This window comes from Ruditapes philippinarum, unplaced genomic scaffold, assembly GCF_026571515.1.
Source record: "Ruditapes philippinarum isolate M1 unplaced genomic scaffold, ASM2657151v2 ctg1417_1_1_1_1, whole genome shotgun sequence".
Taxonomy (NCBI): Eukaryota; Metazoa; Mollusca; class Bivalvia; order Venerida; family Veneridae; genus Ruditapes; species Ruditapes philippinarum.
This window is the reverse complement of record NW_026860012.1, coordinates 58,800-77,727: the sequence shown is the minus strand read 5'-3', so window position 1 is coordinate 77,727 and position 18,928 is coordinate 58,800. Positions and strand designations below refer to the sequence as shown.

The 18,928-nt window shown below is 30.6% G+C and overlaps 1 protein-coding gene across 2 annotated transcripts; it reads left to right on the top strand.

Annotated features, from left to right (window-relative positions):
• The first annotated feature begins 1,317 nt into the window (after positions 1–1,317).
• Positions 1,318–17,148, top strand: LOC132758609 (serine/threonine-protein phosphatase PP1-beta catalytic subunit). Of its 2 annotated transcripts, none has more exons than XM_060750301.1 (8): positions 1,318–1,473; positions 6,401–6,532; positions 6,881–7,111; positions 8,659–8,763; positions 9,305–9,376; positions 10,272–10,423; positions 12,641–12,775; positions 13,254–17,148. In XM_060750301.1, exons 1-8 carry the CDS (start codon positions 1,422–1,424, stop codon positions 13,350–13,352), a joined length of 978 nt encoding a protein of 325 aa, XP_060606284.1. In that variant the 5' UTR covers positions 1,318–1,421; the 3' UTR covers positions 13,353–17,148. The 2 variants fall into 2 exon arrangements, with proteins under 2 accessions (XP_060606284.1, XP_060606283.1); XM_060750300.1 differs by having other exon boundaries at positions 1,360–1,473; positions 6,398–6,532.
• The last annotated feature ends 1,780 nt before the right edge of the window (positions 17,149–18,928 follow it).

Below are 18,928 nucleotides of genomic sequence, written 5' to 3'. Positions count from 1 at the left end.
TAATATAATTTCTAAAATTAAGTAAACAAAGATTTGTTTGTAATCTGGAAGGTTAACATCAGTGTTCATAAGTAAACCAATAGAATGTTTCTTTAAGTAGTTAGGTTTTAAAACGTTTCCTGCAGGTACGGGAACAAAACACTTAACTCCCCAAAAAACTTCACCCCTAAAATTGTGAAGATACTTCATCTCTTCAACACACTTCATCCAAAATCAGTAAGACACTTCAGTCACCCCTCACAAGAGTAAGTATTTCAATAAAAAAATACGCTTTTCTATGTTAATTTTCTTTACTTTTAATAATTTTGATAAATATTTAACTCCGGGCAATTTTAAGTATATTTATAACATTTAAACATAATTGTATCATTTTGGTCAATTTACAGTTATCCACGGATTTAAATTGTCAATTAATGTCCTAGAGTTATCATACACAAGAAACTTTTAGAATATAAAATCAATTAAACATTTTACATTTAACAATTGGAACTCTAATCAATTACAACATGTAAAAATAACATGAAAGACAATTAAAAGAGGACAGTGTACAAAATTAATAGGAAAAAAATAAACATGCGGTGATATAGTTGCTTACAAATAAATATACATGTATTTATGACTTTCAAACAGTAAACTAACGAGGTAGTACATGTCAATTAAAGAAGAAAGTAAGTATGAAAGTGGATATAGTATCATCATATATCTATGGAGAAACAATCACACCCTTGAAATGAGTGATAAAAAATTATTAGAATTATAAGAGTTATTTGAATCAGTGCAATTTTGAAATAATTATAATAGAAATATTTTAGACAAATGAAAATGTACATTTATTTATGATATTACATGTTTACTATTTCACAAATGCCTTAGTAGTAACATTTTTCATGAAAATAAAAACAACAACACCATTTCTATTTTCTAAGGTATACATTTAATTTATAATACAAATATATTCAAACAATAAATATTTTTAATCACCATTGATAATATTTCAATTTTTCACCTTCATGTGAAACACAAAACCACAAATTGGGGGATGTAGCGTCTCAATCAGATTTCATAAAATGAGAGGTGAAGTGTCTACAAGAAAATGGCTCGGGCATGGAGCTAAATGTGGCTTGGGTAAACTGTGTTAGTGAAATTTATTTAGTGTTCTAATACCTGAAATAACAACTCGATTAAATTCCAAAAGATAGGGTGCACATACTATTTTACTATTTTAAAGTGCTAGAATAAATTTTGTTAATGGCACGTCAAAAAGTAAAATATATCATATATTTCAATATTACTTGTCGATTCAGCAACTGGTCATATGTAAAGACATAAATGAAGCATTAGTAAAATTACATGGTTGTGCATTACTGTATGAGGTCAAAGGTGTTGTCGTATGACGTCACACCTTAATACTTCCTTACAAAATGGCGGAGACAGAATTGAATGTTGACAGCTTGATTTCTCGGCTTCTAGAAGGTTTCTACCTATAATATATGTTACCTTGTTATGAATCACGTCAGTAAATAAAAATGTGCAATTGTGTCTTGCAAATTTTCACACTTCATCGAAAATTTGGTCAAAATGTTCATCTTTTTTTGGCAATAATTTAAAACTTTCTTTTTAAATTTTTAGTTTGTTTTGACAAATATTGTACACCAAATACGTTTTTCACTTGAGATTCCATAAAGATTCATTGGCTGTACAATATCATACTTAAACTACGCGTATTCCAGTGTTCCGTCTTTTTCTTTCCATATCGTGTGTTTGATAATTCATAAACTGAGTCACAAGCTCTGGCTTCCAAAACTGTAGCTTAAGGTCTTCAGCATACCTGTTTATAAACTATGACATGACTTGAACGTTGAAGACAGACGCGTAAGGAAAGTCCACCAATAATCGTGCCAGGAATCACACACACTTGTTTCATTCATGGAACATGCCATGAAGTAAAGTGAAGCATACCTTGATAAAACCAGATTTCCTGCAATACTTCGGTCAGACAGACATGTCTGATAAATTTTAATTAGGTGTGACAATCAGGGCTCTAGCAACTGGGCGATTTCGGCGACTTAGTCGCCTAAAGTGTCAGAACTTCGTCGAGTTTGAACATCAAAGCGAAAACGATTTCGCCGCATTTTTTTACTGACCACATGTACATTTATATCATACAGTGCATGTTAATTAAGTTAATCCTCGCCTCCAGGCATAAATCAAACTGAATTGGTGACGCACATGCAGTTACTGCCGATAATTGACATCAATTAACACATTTAAGTGACATGATATGCAGATGTAAACATCACATTTTTTAGGCATAATTTTACGACACCTGCCACTATTTTATCAGCGAGTGTAAAAAGCTTACACCCGGAATTGCTCTTACCATATTTGACAGTAATTACACGCAACCTCACACAGACCGTGTAAATTTACTTGCATATAAATTAATACACACAGAAGCACAAGTAAATGGTTTGATACCTGTTTGATAGTAAAAATGAAACTTGTTAAAGAACTTAAAAAACATTGACCCACATTAGACCAATTTTGGACAAGTCAAAAACAGTAGTAGATAAACTTTGTCTTCAAAAAGTTACATAAACCTCGGTAAATTATGCGGTAAACTACAAATTCGAAAATTTTGTTTTACAATGCCTGTTGCAATAGCGGATGAATAACAATCTAAAAATAATCATTGAATATTTAATTAAATATAATCAAAATCAACAACAACTAGAATTGTAAGTGTTTCTGCAGGAAACAGACAAATTTTCAATTGTCACATATTTTCGCGATGCCGATTTTTACGATGAAAATAATAGTTACCAAAAGGAAAATTTGTTTTGTTAAAATGTGTCCAGTAGCACTTAAAATGTAGTTTATTAATGAAAATTCCTTAAGGTATGGTTTACATTAATTTTCATTGAGAATTTTGCCAGTATGTGTTGTACAATGAATATTTTCTTAAGGGAGGGGGGTGTGTGGAGTTAATCAGGAAGAAAACATTATAATGGTCTGATGATAGAGGGTTTTAGAACTTATACTTCAAACATCACTATCAATAAATAGGTAAAACTCCTTTTTATAGATCAAATCAATGTACTAAGCACTTTTTCACTTCTCCTTATGTCGTCAAACTTCTCCCTGATAGGAGCTGAGGGAGAAGTCATTTCTCCCTAAAATTTTGGTCTAGCTAGAGCCCTGACAATTCTTTATTCCGGATCGGTCCGGCTGTCCCGCTTTTACACATGTCACACATATACAAAATGGCGTTGCTAAAATATTACGAAGGTGCCAAACCTGGGAAAACAAAATTATACATCAGAGGAGCGTGCAGAAAAGAAGAAAAAGAATAGACCTGAAAGAAAATTTAATAAAATATGGAAGCAGGACCATCAATTGTTGGTGTACAACATGGAGGCGGTGAAAATGCGCTGAAAGAAAGAGCAGATTTTACGTTAAAAAATTAAAACCAAAAGTAATTTTAGAAATACTTATACAAACACAAGTTTTCCTTTGATTTTGATAAATTTCATTCGGTCCGACAGATTTCGTTTCGGTTTGACAGATTTTCATGGTATGTCAGACCAAATGTCTGACTTTTTTCTGAAAGTCTAAAACTTTGTATAATCTGTTAATAAGACTGTTGTCAGTGTAATTGATGCTTCACAGTTAGATAGCCAATTTTAATGACAATATTAACAATTGGATACTTTAAACTGTGTAGAACGATATTAAAATAATTGTTTTATCGCAAAATGCACAAGAATTAATTGGGACACAGGTATTTGAAAATGAAAAATAAGGTTAAATCAACGTATGTTATTTTGATAAGGTTTCATAATGGGTCTTATCCAAAACTTTAATGCCGCATCAGATGAAAAACAAAAATGTTAGAAGGTTGCTTATAAAGTTTTGGAAGCAAGAACTACCAAAACTGTGTCTAAGCCGCTTTTTAATATTTTTGTTTTTCATCTTCTGCGTCATTAAAGTTTCGGATCAGACCTGTTAAGAAACCTAACCAGAGTGACATACGTTGATTTAACCTTAATTTCCATTTGTAGATAACCTTTTTTCCAATTAATTCCACAGACACTCCGGGTGTGAAGCTCCAAACACCTTTAAAATCCAAATAAAATGTATATTTGTCAATCCCAGCATATGTACCGATCATATATATAAATAAAAACTTAATATAAGCGGTTTGAAAAAATTTCATATTTCAACGTCTATAGTAATACACAAGATAAAAATGTTCGCACACCTTCCGTCAAAATCACCATGTTTTTTATTTCATTTCCAATATTTTCAGATATAATTCTTCAGGCTGATGGTCAAAAACAAAACAACAGGCGAAATAAACTTCAAGATTATTGCCGTTTTCCTCAATTTGCAAATTCTTTCGACAAATTCAGAATTGGCTTCGCAGCTTTGCCATATTCAAATACGCCGCACTTTGAATATGGGAACCAACATATTAGCAAAAGGCACCTTCTATAGACCCTTTCATTTAAGCGATAACAGTAAGGGAAGAGTTACTTCCCTTACCGGATGTGACGTAAATGGGGGATAAAACTATGCAGGGCGCATAGAATGTTAGCTTTAGTATTGAAAAGTTAAATGCATAAATACTGACCGTTCAATTATGATTATAACATGTAAAAATTTACGCATGCATACATAAGTTCAATATCAAGACAATAGCAAAAAATACAAAAACAAAGATTGAGATTAATTCTCGCTACGGAGTGAAAAGTGAATATATTTATTAGATCTAGATTTTCTTTAATTAATGCCGGGAACTAAATCAAATTTTAAAAACACCCATACACACTGAAATTGCCTATTATAAATTTAAATGGTCATTTTCTAGTTTTCTGTGTTATTTTCTGTCATTTAGGAAATTCCGGCGTATTTGTGACAAACATGAAAATAAGATTTAATTATGCCGTACAAAAAATATTTCAAAGAACCAGTGAAGGATATAATTTTATAAATATTCTGGAAAAAACGAAAACCATGTGGCAATGTCTTTTATAATGTTAGATTCGCACCAGACGATAATAAGATAATTTTGAAATTAAATATCTATTCTTATGATTATAAGAATAAAGACCTTTTCCCCAGTAACTTATTTCATAGATAAATAGATTGAAGCGCCACTGAGCTGTAACATATTAATAAACAGGGTGCATACAAGCGGCACTTGGCTGTGATATCATAAATCACCAGGGTGCATTTTTTAGAGTTATAACATTACATTAGATTACGTCACTTTTGTTAGTTGTCAAAATATTTATGGTCTGAATTTTGTTATGGATCATCCTAGGGACTTTATTGGTCATGCCTTACTGATTTGATACTCGATCCAGAGTCCTACCAACTGGCACAGTCAAAAATACGAAAAATTATAATTCAGTTAATAACAAAAATCTGTGAACGTGTTCACAACTTGTTTTTTTGTTGTTTTTTTGTGATTTTTTAAAAAATATTTGATAAGCAGAGTATGAATTAAAAAGTATCAAGTTAAAAATATTACTTTACCAGCTTAAATATATTGGTGGTACAATTTTTGAGAGTGCATTTTTTGCCGACACAAATAGTATACATGTACATTCATGTACATTCAAAAGAATTTTTACTTTTTATGCTTTTACATTTCTTTTTGAAATTACATATATTTATATTGTTGTTTTTCTTTGTCTTAGTTAATGATTTTTAATAAACCAGTATTTTGCAATTAATTATTACGCCGCCGTTTTTTTCGAAACGACAGAATCCTTACATTTTTGAAACTCAAAATATCTTTTGGGTATTGTATATTAGCAGAGACATATGATACATTATCTATCTCTGGTATTAGCAAGTAAGTACGATTTACTTGCCTGGGAAAATTTTCATTATTAAGAATCTAACGAAAATGGTAATCATGATCAGTTACCCAGCAATATGGTCTACTATTAAAACAAATCGTTAACCTTATTATAGTAAACATTTTATTCATTTCAGCATCCATTTTATGTAATATCTTATTCAATTACACAAAATTTTGGCAGTTTTAATCTGCCAATCTTACAAGAGAAAGGATTAAGATCTTTATATCCCTCTATTATTGTACTTAATCCCACCGTATCCCCCAATGACGTCATCCAAGGGCGACAACTTTAATACGGTCTTAAATGAAAGGGTCTGTAGTCAGTCTGGTTCTCATCTTTAAAGCGTGGCGCAATTCAATATTTTATATATTAAAACTACCTTTACTTTGTATCACAATTTATTTTTTTAACAAAATGGAACATAAATTTAGAAAATGATTAATGTTTCAGATGTATGCACACATTTTAAACGACTGTTCATTTTTTTAACATATTTAATATGCGGAAAAAAATCTGTTTTATTGAAGTTCGAGGATGTCGTCCTGGGAAGACTGTACAGATGACAGAAGCCGAAGTTAGAGGACTTTGTTTAAAATCAAGAGAAATTTTCCTCAGTCAGCCCATCCTTCTTGAACTAGAGGCCCCACTCAAAATTTGTGGTAAGCTTTTGTAACATGTTAAGTAGTTTCTTTTTAAGCCTGTGAATTTTGTTTATTTAAAGATTTTCTGTGCTCATCTTTAGGTAGAACTTTCATTGCAGACAATGACATTTATTGAAATCTAGGAAATTTTCACTGACATTGTCTAATTTGAATAAGAGAGTTAGGGTAGCTGCATTAAAAGTGCATTTCCTATTACTGGTATGCAATATAAATTTTCTTACTAATATCAGGGTATATCTGTCCAATTTCCTTGTTATTAAAGTAGATACAATGTATATAACTAGGTACCAAGCAGAATATATACTTGTATGTAATAAATAGTTAATGACATTGCTTGTATTTTAGGTGATATACATGGTCAGTACACAGATTTAATGAGACTGTTTGAATATGGAGGATTTCCACCAGAAGCCAACTATTTATTCCTAGGTGATTATGTAGATAGAGGGAAACAGTCCTTGGAGACAATTTGTTTGCTGTTGGCTTACAAGATAAAATATCCAGAAAACTTCTTTTTACTGCGGGGTAACCATGAGTGTGCTAGTATAAACAGAATCTATGGATTTTATGATGAATGTAAGTTGCAATTAACATGGAAAAAAGATATTATTGTGCTTAATTCTTTGAAGTTTATTCACTGTTAAAATTTGCTTGTGTAGTGATCATGAATTTTTATGCCCCCGCCATGTAATGGCCGGGGCATATAGTGTTACCCTGTTCCGTCATTCCGTCATCATCAGTTTCCGTTCATTATCTTAGTAACGGTTGCACACATTCAACTCAAATTTAACATATGGATACGTCATGAGAAAATACAGGTCAAGTTCGAATTTGGTCATGGTTCGATGATTTTTGGCAGAGTTATGCCCCTTTTACTTTGAAAATAATATGAAATTTTCAGTTTCCGTTCATTATCTCCCCAACAGTACAACACATTCAACTCAAATTTGACATATGGATATGTCATGATAAAATACAGGTCAAGTTCGAATTTGGTCATGGTTCGATGATTTTTGGCAGAGTTATGCCCCTTTCACTTTGAAAATAATATGAAATTTTCAGTTTCCGTTCATTATCTCCCCAACGGTACAACACATTCAACTCAAACTTGACATATGGATATGTCAAAGGAATGCGCAGGTCAAGTTCAAATTTGGTCATGGTTCAATGATTTTTGGCAGAGTTATGCCACTTTCACTTTGAAAATAATATGAAATTTTCAGTTTCTGTTTATTATCTCCCCAACGGTACAACACATTCAACTCAAATTTGACATATGGATATGTTTTTGGAATGCCCAGGCCAAGTTGGAATTTGGTCATGGTTCAATGATTTTTGGCAGAGTAATGCCCCTTTCACTTTGAAAATAATATGAAATTTACAGTTTCTGTTCATTATCTACCCAACAACTCAAATTTGACATATGGATATGTCAAAGGAATGGGCAGGTCAAGTTGGAATTTGGTCATGGTTCGATGATTTTTTGGCAGAGTTATGTCCCTTTCACTTATAAAAAAATATAGATACATCTTAGGAATAAGCAGTTTAAGTTTGAATTTGGTCGTGGTTCAATGATATTGGACAAACTTGTCTTTCTTGAATGTTGGAAAAAGTTTGAACTTTCAGTTTCAGCACTGAAATGTATGTAGCCATTATTTTGGCTACAAATATGAAATATGCTATTTTCAAAAGGTTTAGACTGAATAATTTCAGTGCCTTGAACATTGTATGAAAATGGTTTGTGTTAACATTGAAAAGTTTTAAGGGCTTTGAACTTAAAATGAAAAAAATAATTTGTGCAAACAAATTTGGCACTAAATATTATAACATTTGAAATTTTGGCTGCATGCGGGGGCATCCATGGCATGATGACACATTTCTAGTTATATTTTCATGTATATTGATTTTTGAATTATCTCGACATTGTTGAAATTATTTTCACCACATGACCACTATATAAAACCAATAATCAAAAAAATGTAACAAACTAAAAAAACAGTATACAGTATGTAATTTCCATCTATTGCACAGTTTGAATACCTAAACATATTCAGTTCCCCCAGTTCTTTAATTATCTAATTATAGTTACAAAACTATTTTGATTTGTTGATTCAACCTTTCAGGTAAAAGAAGATACAATGTAAAGTTATGGAAGACATTCACAGATTGTTTCAATTGTTTACCTATAGCAGCCATTATCGATGAGAAAATCTTCTGTTGCCATGGAGGTAGATATTTCATTTGAACCATTTTGTGAACATTTTTTTGCATGGATTAACCATTTTCACAAATTGACTTTAATGCTTCCACAGATTTTAATAGAGGTAGTTAGCTTACGTATTGAAAGCATCAACTTTGAAGCTATTGTTATCCCCATGAGTTTTTCTAAATCTATTCGGAGACTCTCATGTTAGGAATATGTTTAGTAGTAATAGTACTAATACCTAGGTGTCTTCATATGTCTGGATTACTAAAATAGGAAATCAACTTTTGTCCTGAAAACATGTATAACTCTAGAAAGTCACCACTTGACCTTTGGATGGAGCTAGAAAATTGATTGCCTTTTCACCCAAGGGAATAAACCTTAAGAAGTCTAATTTATCTTTTCACAACAATTTATGCATGATAATGAATGAATAATGTAAGAATTGGCAGAAAAAAACCAGATTTGTCTATTTTGTGATCATGATTTCTGCAAGCATCTAGGGGTACTGCTCCAATCCTGTATTGAGTTAATCTATATTGAAATAACAAAATATTTGATTTCAGGTCTTTCACCAGATTTACAATCAATGGAACAAATAAGAAGAATTATGAGACCAACAGATGTGCCTGACACAGGTATTATAGTATATCATAATGATATTATTAGTGTAACCTCTGCAGAGCAACACTCTGTAGAACAACTTCCTCTTTACAAAAAAAAAACAAAAAAAAAATAGTTTAAATAATTTTTTTCTAAACTCCACATCTAGAACACATCCATCAGCAACAACCAGAATCTTTGCCACCCTAAGGGTGATGCTCTGCAAAGGATATACTGTGTATCAATTATTATACCAATATGCTGTATTGTCTACACAAAGTGTTACTTATTTTGTGTTGTAAATTGGTCTAGTGTAAAGAACAACCATTATTGCATACCTTGCAGTGAACCTCTCACACATGTATTTTCTACTTGATTATGGATTACCTTAACAGAGAATATTGAATTGAGTGTAGGTTTAATACAAAAATTATGTGAGCCTCTGGCTAGTATAATGTTATTTTACTCAACATGTTCAATATATTTAGTAATGAAGCTTCACAAATATTATATTCTGTTTATCACATGTCCAATAAAAGAATTTTTTGGTAAATTGAACCCTGGGTGCATTGAAGTGCTTCTACCGTAATGCTAACATTTAGCATGTCTTTATACTATAACTCAAATGATGCCACATGTGACATCAAAATATATGCATGGCTGTGCAATATTGTTTTCACAGAGTCGCTTTTGTTACATGGGTATGTGATAAATTGTATAACCCATGTGATGAATTATTACAGCATTTTCAAGATTAAGAGGTACCAATGAATTACAAGAAAATTGAGAATACATTTGCAAATCTAGAATGAACAATAAAAAACAGACAAAAATTATTAAAATAAAAAAAATATATATGTTATGTTTCCTTCATCTTTCAAGAAAAGTATGATACATGTATATTTAAATTATGTACTACATTATTTTCAGGTTTATTATGTGATTTACTATGGTCAGATCCTGACAAAGATGTACAAGGTTGGGGAGAGAATGACAGAGGTGTATCATTTACATTTGGTGGTGATGTTGTCAGTAAATTCCTGAACAGACATGATTTGGACTTGATATGTAGAGCTCACCAGGTATGAGAAATAATGAATTTCTTCTCACACCCTTCAATTTGTCCGCATGCTTAGAGAGAGAGCATTCATGAGATAAGTAATCGGTACTAATCAAGGGGAAGCTGGTTTGATCCACTGAGTCAGTTGAAATTTCTCTGAAACTTGATTTTACTTGACATTTGGTCTGATGGTCGTTTGTTTGTCTCTCACAGCTGTTTCAGAAAACATGTTGGGCTTGGTAGTTGGTCATTTGAAAGAATTTGGTAAAAACTGGTTAGTTAATCCAGGAAAGCCTGTTAGGTTGACGGACCACTGAGATATTACCAAAAATTTGTTGTATAATAAACAAACTGTTACAATTAGTGATCATGCAAAGTTCAAAAAGGAGAAAATCAGTAAATACCAATTTATAAAGTTTTGGTTGTAGATTTTTTCACTAAAAGCTTTAATATATTTAATCTATACCAAAAAGTTAACTCATTCAACCCTGTACACTGTCTACCACTTAAACCCTACTGATAACTGATAAGCCAACTCCTAGGTACCTTATTGATTTTATCTAAACTGTCTCCCTGAGGGATATTGCACTGTTTTATTGACAGGTCATAAATAATAGGGGGTGCATTATGTAATTTGCCTCTGGCAATCTCATTTTTAATCCAATCAAGCTGAAATGACACATAAATGTTGGCAATAAAATTACCTAATCAGTGGTGTAACTTCCATCACTATGGCAACATGTTGGAGTGATTTATTATCAATAAAATAAAGAAGATTTTCAACATAAAATCAGTTTATTTGTAATAAAAGAACTTTATTTATTGTATATATTTCTATTAAAACATTCTTCTCTATTATATAATAATTTAAAAAATATATTGAGAAATTTACTGCTAATTTACAAATTAGAAATGAATACTTTGGAAGCATTATGCAAATAAATAAGTATAGTAATGACTGATGAGCAAATATAAGTATTATGTTATGGAGCTCATAAAACAGACAAGAAATGTAACATTTATGGTGCAGAGGTGTATATACGTCAGAAATTCATATTCATTAAAAAAAACTTTTATTTTCCTGTTGATTTTTTTTTTAAGAAAATTTCAAAGGAAACAATAAATAATTTATCTTTACTACTGTGTCTAAAAGTAAGAAAATATTAGCCGGAAAAAATAATCGATATATGAAATATGAATGAAAATTGTTATATGTGTGGATTAATTTTAGATAATTTCAAAATTATATATAATAATTATAAAAATTATAGATCTATATAATATAATAATCATAATAATATAAAATAATTACAAAATAAATACAAAAACTGTAAGCCAGTTAGGTATTTACATTTTTGTATTTCTTACATTAGAACAGTTACTATTATTTTCTAGAGCTTTCAATTATGTTACTTTTCTGGATAAAAAGGAATGAAAAAAAGGTCATCAACTAAATATTTTTGTAAACAATATCAAAATTACTGTCTACAAAGTAGCTCAATCAGAAACACAGAAAAGAACAGTTCAAAGAAATCAAATTCATTTGAGTCCGAATCAAGATCTGGATTTGGGCCTGTGAACGGTCTCTTAGGCATTGAATTCTGACCGATCGTTTGTCTTCCACTGAGAATATTCCACATTTTCGTCCGCACTTTCATTTTCACTTTGACTGTCACTCGATCTATCCGATTGATTCTATCTCACTTTCACTATCGAGACTAATGTCACAATCCGAATTTGCGCCATTTTCCGAGTCCGTATCAAACATTATGTCAAATAAATTCTTCCGACTTTCCATTTTTTTAACGCAATATAACTTTTTTTCAGATAGAGATATTTCGATAAAATTTTCACTTTCGTATAGGTAAACCTTTATACTATACATATAACGCGTTTCCTGATTGGTCAAAATACCTCAAATCTAAATATAACCCGTCGAAACAACCAATGAAATGCGCCGACATAACTCGTCACGCGGTATACAGTAGTAGTTCAATACGCGACGACTACTCTCGTCATGCGGGATAGCCGATAAATTTTATACGACGACTATACTCGGCGCGCGGTACACGATAACAGATAAAGACGACGACTATACTCGGCATACGGGTCGAATGAGTTAAACACCTTGACATTATTGTGTGCATATTTTAACTTTAGTTTAAGAATGAAAAAAGGATTTAGCTGTTTTAAGTTTTCAATTTCAGACTTTGTATAATACATTGAGTTTTATATTCAGGTTGTAGAAGATGGTTATGAATTCTTTGCCAAGAGACAGTTAGTTACGCTGTTTTCTGCACCAAATTACTGCGGAGAATTTGACAATGCTGGTGGTATGATGTCTGTAGATGAAACTCTTATGTGCTCTTTCCAGGTAATTTGATGGAGATTCAATTTTATATTTGAAATATTCATAAAAATTTAGCCAAAAATATATATTTAAATGTCTTATTTGTTTTTCATTTAGCATTAATTAATGTAAATGGTTAGCGTCAAGGTAAATGTTTAGCATGTAAAGCAATACCAAAATTTCTATTGCAATATATATCAGATTCTTTGTAATGTACTAAATTTTTCAAATCTAGAGATGTCATTATGGGATGGAAACTTAGTGTAATCTGTAGTGATTATATGTGAATTATATAGTTCAGTGGCTTCCCTTGCAAGTCGCTATTTCTACTTTAACATGGATTGTTGTAAAAGTAGTGCAATAACAAAAGGCTTGAATACTAGTAAATAGCTACTGAATACTAGTAAATAGCTACAGGTCAGGACTGAAAGGTTATTTTATTTATTTTAATAGATATATTTTATATTTCAAAATTTCCTAACTAAACTCAACTTTTTTACAGATCCTGAAACCTTCAGAAAAGAAGGCAAAGTACCAATATGGGGGTATGAACTCCGGTCGACCTATCACGCCACCACGAGGTCCACAGAAGAAAAAGTAATGTAACTGACAGTGCAGTTGACAGCACTGTTAACAGACATAAACATTTTAAACTATGGTGCCACATGTGTGATATTTATGCAGGTTCTTGCATGCGGTTGTGTGAAGCTAAATACTGTGTTAGTTTATATCATGAGGAACACTTTTGTGATCATATTGACACATAGCCAGATAGGATGAAAATTTTGCTTGCATACATGAAAAAACCATTTCTGTAGAAATCTTCTTATATTATCACTTGTGTTTTTACAATTTTACTTTACCTACGTGTACTGAAAATTTATGACTTTAAAAGTTATGAGCACACGATACTGGTGATACTTTAGCATGTTTTCGACCATACGAAAGCTTTTTGCTTTAAGATAAATCTGCACGGTAAAGGCTGCACTTTTAGTTATATAAACTACTAGTATTAGTAAAACTTTCTTAAGCAATTATTGCACGATTGTTATACAAGGTAAATCATTGTATTGCCATACCATAGCTATTGAAATCCACTGGTTGTGTCAAATGGCAGATCAGAAAAAGATAAACACCCAAGTTATCAAAATGGCAATTTGCTTATCAGCTGTTTTAAAGTTTAATTATTAAAGTATAGTGGAATGACAGAATAAATCTAAAATGAGAAAAAAAGAATTCGTCATCAGACATTGGCTTAAAATGATTTGGCATGTTACTGTTAGAATAGATACTTTGGGTTGAATTCTGCGTTTTGAATTTTATTTTTAGACGGGGAAAAAAACAAACGAAAAATAATTCATATTGATAGGCATGAGTTAGATATTGTTCATACATGACATGAACATGTTAAAAAGTGCTTACATAATTAAAGTTCTGTTTATTTTTCTAATTTCTGTTTTGTATGTAAAACATTTTTGTCTTTTAAAATGGTTTTACTGTTTCCGTAGCAATAAGCATGCACAGATTGTAACCATGATATCATGACATTATTATGATGATGTCTTGCTTTTGGTAGAGCAAATACTGGTGCTTTTTACATTCTCACGAGGGTACATCAATATATATAGAGAATTGTTCACATTTTTTATGGATTTTAAATTGATTAACGAGAATGAGTTTATAAGACTGAGATTGTGGCATCTCCCTAAAAAAGAAAATGTTTAAAAAGAACAAAAACAAGAAAAAACAGCAATTTTTAACAAAATATTAATATGAATAAGGTGAAAACTTTGCAAAACTTAACAACACATTTTGGTTTTGACAATTAAGTTTTTGGTCAGAATACAGAAATTATGTGCTGTGGCATGGTTCTCTTATTTTACAGTTGAATAATAAATGGTATACTACCATTGTTTGGTAGAAATTTTGATTTGTAAGAATTGTTTTCCTTTGCTTAAACCTTCCTATACTGATGCAGTGCTTATTTGTTGGTTATTGGTTGAACAATTTTATAACTACGGCATAGAAAGAAATATTTGTTATTATAGTTTTTAGCTATATATTGTATGTTTGTGCAAACAATCAAGAATGTCACAATTCTTGTGCAGTTTGGTTTTTTATCTAAATATAGGAAGTGATGTGCATTGTTCGATAAGGAATTTGCTCAAAATGTGAATTAGTTTGGATTTATAAATGAAAGTTTTTTTTTGTAAAAAAAATCTTGGCCTTAATATTTTTTTTTAATACATTAATTTCTTTGACTTTCTGTAGGCACATAGTAAAGTCAGAAAAGGGATATTTTTAGATAGAATTAATCATATTTGGTTAATTGTGATGTATGTTCAAATATTGTCATTTTTTTTTTTTAATTTTTTAATAAATTGTAAGCTTCATTTTAAAGAAATACTGAGCAAGTTGTAAATAGATTGATACTTCTACAAATTTATACAGGTATATTATATGAATCATATCTTAATAAAGATTATTTATGTAGTAGAACCTGTTAGCTTACTTTGTTGTGATATTAATTATGCAAAATATATTTCTATGTTTTTATTTAGGATTGGGAGTAATGATTTTGCTTCTTTGGTTTTGTTAAAATAATTTTTGATTACCTTTTATTACTTATAGATATCTTATATACATACATACACAGATCATAGATAGAAAATGATTCAAAATTGATGACTTTCAGGTCAGTTTGTAGACCAGTCTAAGAAAGGAGTTTAGCTTTTGGCTGATTCCATATTTTATTCATTTAGATAACCAATCAGCCTCTGGGAAACATTTTAAGAATGTTCTTGTATTATTTTGAATAAGAAAAAGACATTTAGATATTGGAGAAAGGATTTTGTGTCAGGGTGTTTAGATAGTTTTTGACAGGTGTAATTTAATTTAGCTGGGAATGGTTTGTACGGATGATCATGTTAAATAACAGTTCAAAGATATTTTTATCTTATATTGTTCTAAATATTTATACTGTGAAGACCAAGTTTAATGAATTATTTAGATAATAGAATAAGTGAAGTAAAGTAAATGTTTGGGTCTTGGTGAGGGCCAAGTGGTTAATTAAGATCACTGACTTTAAACCACTTGCCTGTCACTGCTGCTGGTTTTATTTGAGCCAAGGATTGTGTATTCTTTTATGTGAGGAAGCTATCCAGCTAGCTTATGGAAGGTCAAAGGTTCTACTCCAGTGCTTGCTTATGCCTGAAATAATGCACAGAGCCTTTCTCCATTAGTAAAGCCCAAAAGTTGTCATAAGACTTTAATGTAATGCCTCTTTTGGTTGGATTACAAGTCCTATCATTATATTATGTAATGTTACAACTTATAATCTAACCAAACACACACAAAAAAATGGATACAACATATAGATATTTGTAACCTGCTTAGAAACTTCCCTGGAAGATAGTTGTACATATGTGCTTTGAAAAAAACACAGAAATAATTTTATCTTAAAACTTAACACAATTAGTTACATTTATGTTTATTTATCACCTTTGATGTTCATTTATTGCTTGTACATGTATATTAAAACCCAGTGTCTGTAGATAGTCATTTGTCTTGTTTTTGTTGTGTTTGTTTTAAAAGAAGACGCTTAATTAGCGTGTTGTTTTTTCCCTCTTCTTGTTAACCATAATTTTATATCATATGTGTCAAACATTGTTCACTGATTAATGTTTTTTTCTTTTTTGTTGTATCATATAATCATATATTCATTATGTTGTTAAGGAATTTTGATCTAAATTTTAACAAAAGTAGCATATATATTTTGTACATGTACATAGAATTAGACGTCTTGTATGACAAATTTGTCTGTATGTTTATATAGAAGAAATATGATCAGTGAGTTAGGGACAAATTATGTAAGATATGAATAAGGTAAGCAAGAGAGAAACAAAACAAATGAGAGAATAATTGAGGGGAAATTTTTAAATTAAAGAGGAACAATATATGTGAATGAAGAGCAAGATAAGTAAAAGAGGAACAATGCCATGAAGAGGGAAGCAAGATAAAGTAGGAAGTAACAAGAAATATTAAAGGGAAATAAGAAAAGCAAAAATGTAACAAAAATAAGTGAGAACAACATCAGCAAGATAGAAACATGGAGAGTGAAAACAAAATAAGTGAGAAATACTGAAAGTGAGAGAAAAACAATATTAGTGAGAGTGAAGAAACGAGATGTCAACAAGATAAGTGAGAAATATTGAAAATTAGAGAAGAGTTATATAAGTGAGAGTGAAGAGACGAGATAATGTGAGAGAAAGACTTATGAGAAATTTTCATACTTTGTTTCTATTATTTAAATGAAGATTACCATAATTTTGCTTTAGTTTACCATATGTTGACCAACTCTTTTTACTTGTGTAACCATTCTTTGAAGTAAAACAAAACATTTTCTCATTGCTCCTTCTTTAAGATATTTTTGCAGGCCTGGCTAGATTTGCTTTCAGTACTACTATGTAGTTTCACTTTAAAAACTGTAAGGTTTTACAATATAGATTGCCTGGTTTTATATGAGATAAAAACTTTAGAGTGGTGATAAATGTTTGTGTGATACATTGAATTTGAGCTAGGTTTTAATTTTGATCAAAGGGATGTTCAAAATAACTGCTCTTTTATTTAAAAAAAAAATTCTCATTAATTATTGAAGTAATAAAATTACTGATGGGTACTTGATACTTGATTTGTTCTATTCATTTATAAAAAAAAAAGACACATATGGAGTAATTAATGTAGATTATTGTAACAAATTTTGTTTAATTGCACAAATCTTAGCACAAACTTATTGGTTCTTTGCTGTAAATTTAATTAACACCATGAGCATACACTGTCAGATCACATATTAATTTAAGATTACATAATGGATGATATTCATTGATATGGGAACCAAATAAAAAAAAGGTTTTCGAATAAATATCCATTCAATACTGTTTTTGTAAAAATGCATGTGTAATTAAAGGAGTATGAAAGAAAAATATGCAAATCAGAAATCTCATTATTATCAGTGTATAAAGGTGATTGTAGCTGTAACTTTTGTAATTGAATAATTATAATATATTTATGTATTTCATTTGAAGCTGTAGAGATTTGGTTTTTGGCCTGTTATGCTAATATCTTTGGAATATCGTTCACAGGCCCTTCTTATGTACTTATTATTCCATGTATTTAAACAATAAAAATATTTATATATGCATGGTTGTAGTTGTTATTGACTTAATGAGAATCCAAGAAAAAAGGAGAAAGAAATGGTAAATATTCCTGTAAGACTGATGACAATGGAAGATATTAGATAAATATTTAAAGTAGAATTACAGAAAGGGTAGGGTAAGTGTAAATGTATTTTATATGAGGTCTTTATTACAGGTTTCAAAATGTTTGGTTGATCTCAAAACCCTTTGGGTATGCACCATAGCATAAGATGAACCGTGTTTTCCTTATTCATTTGTATTTCACTTGCAATATTGTCATCAATATTTGAAGTAAAAACAGGTTTGAAGATTGATAATGCTAAAGGTATACAAAACTAGTTCAATTAATTAAAGCCAAAGAATTTGAGGGATAACATGAGTTAAATTCTAAATGAAACATAGTGTGAAAGTCAACAATAGAAAATAAATGCATTTTACATTTCAAGATAGATCATCTAAGAGCAAAACCTGAGCCAATACACCAACTAACTGAAAATGTTCTAAATACATTTCCTTCACTCTTAACCTACTGAATGTTTTATATGGACTTGTCCAACTTTCATTTTGGAACTGTACATTGCCTTCCTTGGTTATATTATGACAAAACTTTGTTTAACCACTAGTCTTGCTTTGGTGAGATACTAAGCAAATTCAGATTGGTCAAAAACTAGTGGTCAAATCTAAGGAAAGCTTGTTAGTTTAAACATAATTTTATTCCCAATAATATACATTTGCATAGCTACATGCCCCACGATGGGTTGGACACTATTGGGAGATACTAGTATATAAAGATGCAATCAACAAACAAGAATTGTTTTCATACATAAAAAGATGATTATAAAAGATTAAGATCATTCTCCATTCTGATACTTAAATCTTGTCTCTTTAAACATATTTTTACAAGATTGCCAAAAAGAAAAACCATAGGATCCTTCTGCTAAACCTTTCAAAACCTAGAAATTCTTAGTTATGTAGGCAATTC